Source organism: Chiloscyllium plagiosum, chromosome 1 (assembly GCF_004010195.1).
Source record: "Chiloscyllium plagiosum isolate BGI_BamShark_2017 chromosome 1, ASM401019v2, whole genome shotgun sequence".
NCBI classification, from domain to species: domain Eukaryota; kingdom Metazoa; phylum Chordata; class Chondrichthyes; order Orectolobiformes; family Hemiscylliidae; genus Chiloscyllium; species Chiloscyllium plagiosum.
This window is the reverse complement of record NC_057710.1, coordinates 90,532,368-90,542,526: the sequence shown is the minus strand read 5'-3', so window position 1 is coordinate 90,542,526 and position 10,159 is coordinate 90,532,368. Positions and strand designations below refer to the sequence as shown.

At 40.9% G+C, this 10,159-nt stretch overlaps 1 protein-coding gene across 3 annotated transcripts in view; it reads right to left on the bottom strand.

The window, feature by feature from the left end:
- The window catches only part of corin (corin, serine peptidase), a 241,591-nt gene that overhangs the window by 36,879 nt on the left and 194,553 nt on the right, over nt 1-10,159 (bottom strand). For all 3 annotated transcript variants that reach the window (XM_043691602.1, XM_043691580.1, XM_043691591.1), the window contains exon 12: nt 8,342-8,449. In XM_043691602.1, coding sequence (XP_043547537.1) covers nt 8,342-8,449 — 108 coding nt within the window. The remainder of the gene's footprint in view (nt 1-8,341; nt 8,450-10,159) is intronic.

The following is a 10,159-nucleotide window of genomic DNA, read 5'->3' as shown; positions in this document are numbered from 1 at the left end:
GGTGGAAAAGGAGATAGGCAGGTAGGACGAGTCCGGACAAGTCATGGGGACAGTGCTGAGCTGGAAGTTTAGAACTAGGGTGTGGTGGTGCAAGGAGAAATGAGAAAACTGTTGAAGTCCACATTGATGCCCTCCAATACAATTCACTGGTTGAGAGAGGGAACATAATTGGCAAACTCTGACTTTCACCAATGGAACAGGAGCTTGAACTCCAACCCACCACCACATTGTCTGTTAGGTGATCGAGTGGTACATTTGAACAATTAGTTTAATTTAAAGAAAAATAATCTAAATCAGCCACATCACCACTTTCATCATAATTGTCAATATATTGTCAATATATGTTAATCAGCCAAATTCAAATTTGTCATGCAAACTTACAATGAAGTAGGCACTGCTTGCAACTTTGTTGGTACACCAACTGACTGGCTGATGAACTAGTAAAAGGAGGATTTACGTATTGATTTCCAAAATTTGCAACTTCTAGTTTGAGCAGTGCCTTGCCACTTCCTGAAGGTTATCATTTTCCTTCCTTAATGCAATTGCAAGGCAAGTTGCAGGCTAGCTTGCACAGAGATAAAGGACTGAACATGTTGTTCCCATGCAGGGCAAATCCACATTCTGAAAGGAAAAGGGGTGTGTATGATCCCACCCAGTTGCCATCATGCAGCATTTTTAAATGGCATGGGATTTCAAATCCCCCATAGTTTTCATGGAATCATGCCAACTTTTGCAGGTTTCTGAGGAAGATGTGGTTCATGTCATTGGAAGAGGAAATGGTGGTAGATGAGCAATGCTTTTTTAAAAAAAAAAATCACTATTTACAAAAAATCATTTCTCATGACATAGGAAGTTAGCAGAATCTTTTAAATGACGACCTTGTGAAAAAAAAGGTCAACAACTCACAGTCCTCAGACAGAAAAAATATCTCATGTCAGGAAGACCCTTTGACAGGTAGATTTGAATTGAATTAAATTGGATTTGTTATCACGTGTACTGAGGCACAGTGAAAAGCTTTGTCTTGTGAGTAATACCGGCAGGTCACAGAGTTAAATAGCGTAGATAAGTAAATAATAGGTAAACAGTGGCAAAAACCAAAACACAGGTACAGGCAAATGTTAAGGGTTTGTGAGTCCATTCAGTATTTTAACAACAGTAGGGTAGAAACTGTTTCGAAACCAGCTGATGCGTGTGTTCAGCTTTTAAAAGGTCTTGCTAACTTCACATGTCATCATATAATCATGTATGATAGTTGAAGTATATTTTAATGCAGTGTTGATGATGCAGTGGCTTAGGTAAGAAACCATTAAATTAACTAGTAAATTGACCAGTTTTATGGAAGTGGAAAAGTCTTCAGTCTTTTAATTCATCTTGTGATTAAAATGGTTTTCTTCATTAAAGAGTATTGGGATTCAGATTTTACTCTTTTAGTGTTAAATCCAAAGAAAATTAAATATGTAACTGTGAGAAGCATGGTAGCAAGAATAAATTGGGAAACTAAATTTGAAGAAATGATAGTAGATGAGCAATGTTTTTGAAAAATCACTATTTACAAAGAATCATTTCACATGCGGTTAGCAGAACCTTTTAAACCACCAACCTTTGAAAAAGAGAGATCAAAGACTCAGTCCTCAGAGAGAAAAAAAATCTCCTCCTCTGTCTTAATTATTTTTAAATCAATAACCCCCAATTCTAGACTCCCCGTAGGAGGAAAGAGCCCCTACATATCCACCCTTGTTAAGCCTCCTCAGGATCTTATATGTTTCAATCAATTTGCCTCTGAATCTTCTAAACTCCAGCAAATACAAGTGTAGCCTGTCCAACCTTTTTCCATAGGAGAACCTCCCCTTGCCTCCCCATTGCAGGTATTACTTCAGTAAACCTTCTCTGATCTACTTCCAATGCATTTACATCATTTTTTTAAACTAAGGAGACCAATGGAGTATACAGCATTCCAGATGTGATCTCACCAGTGTTTCATATATCTGAAATATCACCTTTTATATTCAACTCCTTTCAAAATGAACAACAACAATCTATTAGGTTTCTTAATTATTTGCTATTCCGGCATTCTAGTCAGTTGTGATGCAAACCCATCTTCAACAATGGGGCACACTAGCACATCAAAGCTGAAGTATATATATCCATCTTCACACAGAAATGTTAGGTACATGATTCATCTCTGAACTTTGCTGAGGTTCACAGCATTGTACACTACAAGAAACATATCAAAAAACATCCAAAGACACTGGATACTGAGAAGGATATGGGCTCAGAAGTTAAGATAAAAGGTCCAGCAATAGTCATGAAAATTTGTGCTACAGAACTAGCTGGACCCCGACCAAGTTGTTCCAGTACAGTTACAAAACCGGAATGTACTGTACAATGTGGGAACTTGCACAGGTATATCTCATGCACAAAAAGACAGGATCGATCCAACATGGACGAATATCAGCCTACTCTCAACCATCACCATAGTGAGCGGAAAAAGTCATCAATGAACTATCAAACCTATTTACAAAAGAAAAGCTTTTTCACAGATGTTCAGGGGTGATTCACCAGGGCAACCCAGTTCCTGGCCTCATTACAACCTTGGGCCGAGCATCGACAAAAGAGATGAACTCCAGGTGTGAATGACTACTCTTCATATCAGGACAGCATTTGATAGAGTCTGGCATCAAGGAGCCCTGACAAAACTGGAGTCAATCGGAATCAGGGGAAAACTCTATATTTGTCATTTCTGACACAAAGGAAGATAGTTGCAGTTAGAGGTCAATCATGTCAGCTACAGAACATCACTGCAGGAGTTTCTAAATGTCATATCCTAGGCCCAGCCATCTTCAACTGCTTCATCTTTGACATTTCCCTCCATTGAAAAGTCACACGTGGGGAATATTTCCCAATGTTTGCATAATGTTCAGCATAATTTGCAACACCTCAAATACTAAAGCAGTCCATGTCCGTATGTAGCAAGCCCTGGTCAACTCAATTGATAAATACAAGTAATATTAGCACCACATCAGAAACAGTGAATGACCATCTCCAACAAGAAAGAATCTAACTATCACCCCTTGGCTTTCAATGGCATTATCATTGATGACTTCCCTATCATCAACATGAAAAGGGGTTACCATTGACCAGAAACTAACTGGATCAGCTATAAATAGTGTGGCTACTAGTGCTGGTCAGAGACTAGGAATGCTGTAGCAAGTAATGGCGGCATATGGCTCAGTGGTTAGCACTGCAGCCTCACAGTACCAGGGACCTAGGTTCGATCCCAGCCTTGGGTGACTCTATGGAGTTTGTACATTCTCCCAGTGTCTGCGTGGGTCTCCTCCGGGTGCTCCAGTTTCCCCCCACAGTCCAAAGATGTGCAGGTCATGTGAATTGACCATGCTAAATTACCCATAGTGTTAGGTGCATTAGTCAGAGAGAGATGGGTCTGGGTGGGTTACTCTTTGGAGGGTCGGTGTGGACTTGTTGGGATGAAGGGCCTGTTTCCATTCTGTAGGTAATCTAATCTAAACGTCCTGTTTCCCCAGTGTCTATCTATGATCTACAAGGCACACATCAGTTGGAATATTCCTCACTTGCTTGGATGTATGTAGCTCTAACAATATTCAGGATAAACACCAATCAGGAGAATATAGCCCACTTGATCAACTTACATCCGTCATTTATATTCACATCTTTCATCACTAATGCATAGTAAAAGCAATATGCATTGCCTACAAGATGCACTGCTAGATGTCACCAAGGCTCCTTCAACAACACCTTTCAATCTACAACCTTTCCCATCTAGAAGGACAGGCAGCAACTACATAGGAAGACCACCACTTGGGCAATCCCCTCCAAGTCACACACTATGCTGACTTGAAAATGTATCGCTGTTCCTTTACAGATGCTGGGTCAAAATCCTGGAACTCTTTCTCTATCTGCGCTGTGGTTTTCCCTACACAGCATGGGGGCCTGCAGCAGTTCAAGAAGTCAGCTTACTACCACCACCACCACCTTCTCCAAGACATTTAAGGACAGGCAGTTAATGCTGGCCCAGACAGTTATGCCATATCCCTTGAACAACTGAAGGCTGACATGGAACAGATTGAATGAACAAGTGGATCTTTTCCAGTCTCCCATTGTTCATATAATAACTTTTTAAAAATCAGAATTATAACTATTTGCTTGAAATGCTGGATGGTTGAGAATGATATGGCAAAAAACCATGGTGTCAAATGATTCACCTAGTTTCTAAAATGGACTGCTTTCTGCGTCACACTCACAGTAATCTACCCGCAGTAAAAAGCAGACAACCTCATGTACTGATTGTTACTAGGAGCTACTTGTTTGTTGATTGTTATAGTGCTTACATTATCACAAGCAACCTGACAAGTTATCAGTTTAATGACACCAGTCCAACACAGATTAACTATTTAAAATCTGCTTCACAGAAACATTCCCATTTACAACAAACTTTACAAAGTTTTCCTAAAGGTCAAGTGGAGAATAGATTTGCTAAGTGTTTAACAAGGTCAGTGGAATAGAAACCCTCCTATTTCTTGAATCCAACATCAGTATCAAGTACTTCCAGGTCAGCTACAACACAGCCAGATGCAAACTAAAAGGTCCTTACATTCTGTCCCAACAATGTCCTCAAGTTCTAATCTCTTGGCTCCAACACAGTGAGATTTTTCCATTTTATGGACTAGGGGTAGAGAATTAATGAAGGTGGCAAGGATCTCTCACCTGCTACCTAGAGAGCGAGGGTGCCACATTGCCTCTTCATTGGAGAGTCCATCACAGAACGTGCCACTCAACTGAATAGCCAGCTTGCCCAGGATTAAGGACCAAGGGGTGGATATCCTGCCAGTCAAAAGCTACCAGTCAAGTACAGTTTGGATGCTCTACTAAATAGCAGCACCAATGGAGAAGTAGGCATTACTGCGAGTACATCACTTACCTAAGGCCTAGTATGTTTGCTGCATCCCAGACCACAAGTAGGTAATGACAAGAGGGCAGTGATAATGTTGCTGCCATGGTAAAGCCAATCTGCAACAAGGTGGATGGGTGACTCTTACCCTTCCCAATGTTCAGTTGTGGATCAGACATTGTCTTTGAATTAGTGACCACAATCCCAGAGTCCAAGTGCATTAGTGATGAGGAGTTAGGTTTGGATTAATTGCTGAGTAAGAACCCTCAATTGTGAGTAATTCTGGAAGGCTACCTACAGAACGCCACACCTTTTAGTTTGCATCTGGCTGTGTTGTAGCTGACCTGGGAGTGTTTGATACTGATGCTGGTTTCAAGAAGTAGAAGGAGTTCTATTCCACTGCCCTTGTTAATCAGGGTGGGAGTGGAAAGCCTGTGCAATCTCAACGTGCCTCCTTCCCACCTGATTGAATATACCTTTTATCAAAAGTCCCAGAGGGGGAGTGCATTACGTTCTGCCCGAGCTGTCCTTAAACCTCCCTTTTGTGCAGTCGTGTGTTGCAGGTCCATGTCAACTGTGAACTAGAAACACTAAATTGAAGGCTTTTATATTGCACTCATTAAGACTGGGATGCAAGAAACTAAACTTTGAAAGGGAACAACAATTTATATAGCAAGAGAAGGCAGTGTTGATTTGCTTGGACCATTGTAGGCATAGAGCTGCAGCAGCAATGTGAAGCTGATTAAACTCTAACCAGGCAGATAGACTCAGATTGATCAGGGTGTTATCGTGAAAAATACAATAGAGGTTGGCAGCTTCCATAACCTTTTCATCTACAAAGAACAGGGTTTTGGGTGTGAATGTGCGTAGCTTCTAGTACGTGACAATGGATCAAACTGCAAGCCCAATTAATAATCTGAAATTGTTTAGCAAACATTGTCCAATAGCAGAATCAGATCTAACAAGACCATAAGATTCAGGAACAGAATTTGGCCATTCAACCCATCGGGTCTGCTCCAGCATTCATGTGGCTGATCTGATAATTCTCACCTTCACTTTCTTGCATTGCCCCATAACCCTTGATCACCTCACTGATTAAATATCTATCTCAGGCTTGAATACACTTAATGACTCTGCAGTAAAGAATTCCACAGATTCATTATCCTCAAAGAAGAAATTTCTCCTCATTTCCATCTTAAACATATAAACCATCATTCTGAAAATATGCTGTCTGGTCCTGGACTCTCCTACAAGGGGAAAAATATCTTTCCACTAAGACTCGTGTATGTTTCAATCAACCTCTCCTCATAAGAAAATCCTTCCTTCCTGAAATCAACTTAGTGACCATTTTCTGGACTGCCTTTAATTCTAGCATATCTTTCCTTAAATAAGGGATGCAAAACAGTTCACACTTAACCGGTGACTAGTATGATTTTAATGAGAATTCTCTACTTTTACACTCCATCCCCTTTGAAATAAAAGCCAAAATTCTATTTGCCTTCCCTATTACCTGCTGAACTTGAATGCTAGCTTTTTTTTGTGATTCATGCATCAAGACTCCTCGGCTGCAGAAAGCTACAGATTTTTCTCCATTTGAACGATATTCAGATTTTTAATTCTTCCTGTCAGCAAAACATCACGTTTTCCTACATTATATTCCATTTGCCAAGATTTCGCCCATTCTCTTAGTCTATCTGTATCCCTCTGCAGACTCTTCGTGTTATTCTGACTTCTTGCCTTTCTTCATATTTTGGTGTCATCTGCAAACTTGGCAAAAGTGCATTCACTTTCATTAGTATTGATTGTAAATAATTGTGGCCCCAACACTGATCCTTGTGACAATCCATTTGAAACAAGTTGCCAGCTTGAAATGTTGCCTTCCTATTGTTGGACGTGGCGTTGTGAGGTTTGTGAGCACAGACTGGTTCAGTGCAGTCAGCATGCTGCCTGCAACAGACGCTCAAAGGGACATGTTTTTTGAATAATGTTTGCCAGTTGTAGGACATAAGATTCACATACCTGAAATCACACTGGTACGAGACTCATTTATCATATTATATATTTGAGTGGTAAGCAACATGCCTTTTGACATTCTGTTAGTGGAGAGTACCACTCATGTTTACTGCAGAGTTGTAGTGTGAGACAGCAAGCTTCACATGTTGCTCACATTTTTAAGATACCTTTCCCTTTGATGGCAGTCGGAGATAGACTAGCTGAGCACCTTTCAGTGTCACAAGTGACAGTCAGAAACCTTTTCAAGATTCTGCATAGTATACAGCAAATAATGATTTGATCAGGGCAGCCATTTTCAAGCAGCCATCTCAGCATTTGATTTCCTTTGTGAGCAAAAGAGAAAGTGAGAACTGCAAATGCTGGCGAGTCCGAGTCAAAAAGTGTGGTGCTGGAAAAGCACAGCAGGTCAGGCAGCATCTGAGACAGGAGAGCCAATATTTTGGGCATAAGCTCTTCATCAGGAATGTGAAGGGGAAGGAGTCTCAGAGATAAATAGGAGGGTGGGGATGGGGCTGAGGGGAAGGTAGTTGGGAAGGCAATAGCTGGATGCAAGTGGGCGGTGATTGCGATAGATTGGTGGGGAGGGTAGAGGTGATTGGTGGGAAAGAAGATGGACAGGTAGGTCAGTCAAGAGTGTAGTGAGTGACAAGTTGGAGGGTTGGATCTAGGATGAGGTGAGGGAGGGGAGATTTGGAAACTAGTGAAGTCAACATTGAAACCGTGTGATTGGAGGGTCCCAAGGTTGAAGATGGAGCATCCTTCCTCCAGACATCAGATGGATTTGGTGGAGAAGGCCCAGGACTTGCATGTCCTTGTGGAGTGGGAGGAGGAGTTGAAGTGGTCAGCTACAGGGCGGTGGGGTTGTGACCCAGATATGTTCCCTGAAACGCTCCGCATGTTGACGTTCTGTCTCCCTGATGTAGAGGAGACCACATCGAGAACAATAGACATTGTGTGCAGATGGCTAGTTGCTGAGAAGTTTGATCTTGCAGCACATGGAACTGTACGAACCTTTAACATGAGAAGTGAAAATAGACTTGTGAGAGAAAATAACAGAATGCACATTGGCAAATTTCTCAACCAACACATCTGGCAAATGCTTTGACTGCTCCATTTCAATAGTATATGTGTGGAACAATCAAGAAGATTAAGACTGGTTAAACTCAAATTCACACAGGAAACCTTTATAGACTGCTTACTGTGGAGATCTTGTCAGTTTTGACTGGATTTTATTCTTGGGTCTTGGAGATGAATGTGTAGCATGTGCACCCAGCTCCTAGTAGACATTTTTTAATATAAAAAAAATGATATTTTATATACAGCCCTTGTAGAAATCTTGCTGTAGTCTGTTGGGAAATTAAAACGTAGGATCTTCACAGAAGGAATGCAAGCAACACATACCACATGCTTCCTCATCGCTAAAATCATCACAGTCTGGTCGTCGATCACACCTTTTTGATGCCAAGACACATCTCCCTGATTTACACTTGAAATGACTTGGGGAGCACTCTGCGAATAAAACAGTAAATCCTTCCATCAGTGCACTTCCATTGCATCTGGTGAGGATGGTTACACATAGTGGGCTTAAGATGCAGGTAGGCCCATTATTTCTATCATTATATTAGCATTTTCATTACATTAAATAATTGGGAATTTAATCATATTGTGAATTTATAGTTCAATAGGGAAGTATAAACTGTGAGCAGTCATTCATAGTGAATCACAATATGGAGCAAAATTGACACCTTCAGCAGGCTTGTTTGAGGCTGCAAGTGAAGTTCATTTAATTATTTAATTTACAACAGAGTATTTGAATCAATTCATTGAATATATTTACTGAATACATCAAGACCTCCTGTTTCCTACACTGAAACAACACCACCTTAATACAAACCCTATTGCTTTCTGTTGAGGCCAGAGTTCCTTCAAATTTAAATATGACAACTTGTTGCAGAACGTAACTCGATACATTTATAATTGTTATTCAAAGTCATTCATATAAACAATTCAAAGTCTAGAATTTTTCTTTAGACGGCTACTGAATGTTCATGTACTTCTATCACAACAACACTGCCTTTCGGTGCCTTAGCCCAATTCTACAGTATGGAAACAGGCTATTCAGCCCAACAAGTCCACATGGACTCTCCGAAGAGCATCTGACCCAGAATCACTCCCCTACCCTATCCCTGTATTTTGCATCGCTAATTCAATTAACCTACACATCGCTAGACATTGCAGGGCAATTTAGCATGGTCAATCCACCTAATCTGTACATCTTTGGAAGGAACGGGAGTACCTGGAGGAAACCCACACAGACATGGGGAGAATGTTCAAACTCCACACAGACAGTCACCTGAGGCTGAAATTGACTCTAAAAGTCTTAAACATTTCAATAAGGTCTCCTCTCTTTCTCCTAAACTCAAGCCAGTACAGGCACAACCTACTCAACCTCTCCTCATAAGAATGTCCCTCCATATCCAGGGTCAACCTAGTGAACATTCCCCGTAATGACTCCAATGGCGGGATATCTTGCTTAGATCAAGGGACCAAAGCTGTTCACACTATTCCTGCTGTGTGATCAGTACCTTGTATAGTCTCAGAAAGACAGTCCTATTTTTGCACTATATTCCCGAATATTCGCTAACATTTTGTGATTCATGTACAAGGACCTCTCAAACTCCTTTGTCCTGTAGCTTTCTGCAGTCTTTCTCCTTATAAATAACATAAAACTATCCTATTCTTCCTACTAAAGTGCACATTCTCACACTCTCCTGTATTATAGTCAGTATGCCAAGTTTGTGCAAACACTTAATCTGTCGATTAACCTTTGTAGACTCCTTGTGTCATCCTCATTACTTACCTTGCCAACTAGATTTGTATCCTCCTCAAACATAATGATAATAAATTCACTTCCTCTATCTGAGTCATTAATATATATCACAAATAATAATGGCTCCACCACTGATCCCCGGGACACTCCATTAGTTACAGGTTGCCATCCTGAAAATGTCAATTTATCTCACTCTGTCTTTGTTAGCCAATCTTCTTTCCAAGTTAATTTGGGGGTCAGTTGTTCAGTTGGCTGGATGGTTGGTTTGCAATGAAGTGTGGTGCAAACAGCATGCGTTCAATTCCCGCAACAGCTAAGGTTACCATTAAGAACTCTTCTTCTCAATGTCTCTCCTCACCTGAGGTGTTGTGCCCCTCAGTTTGAGCTAC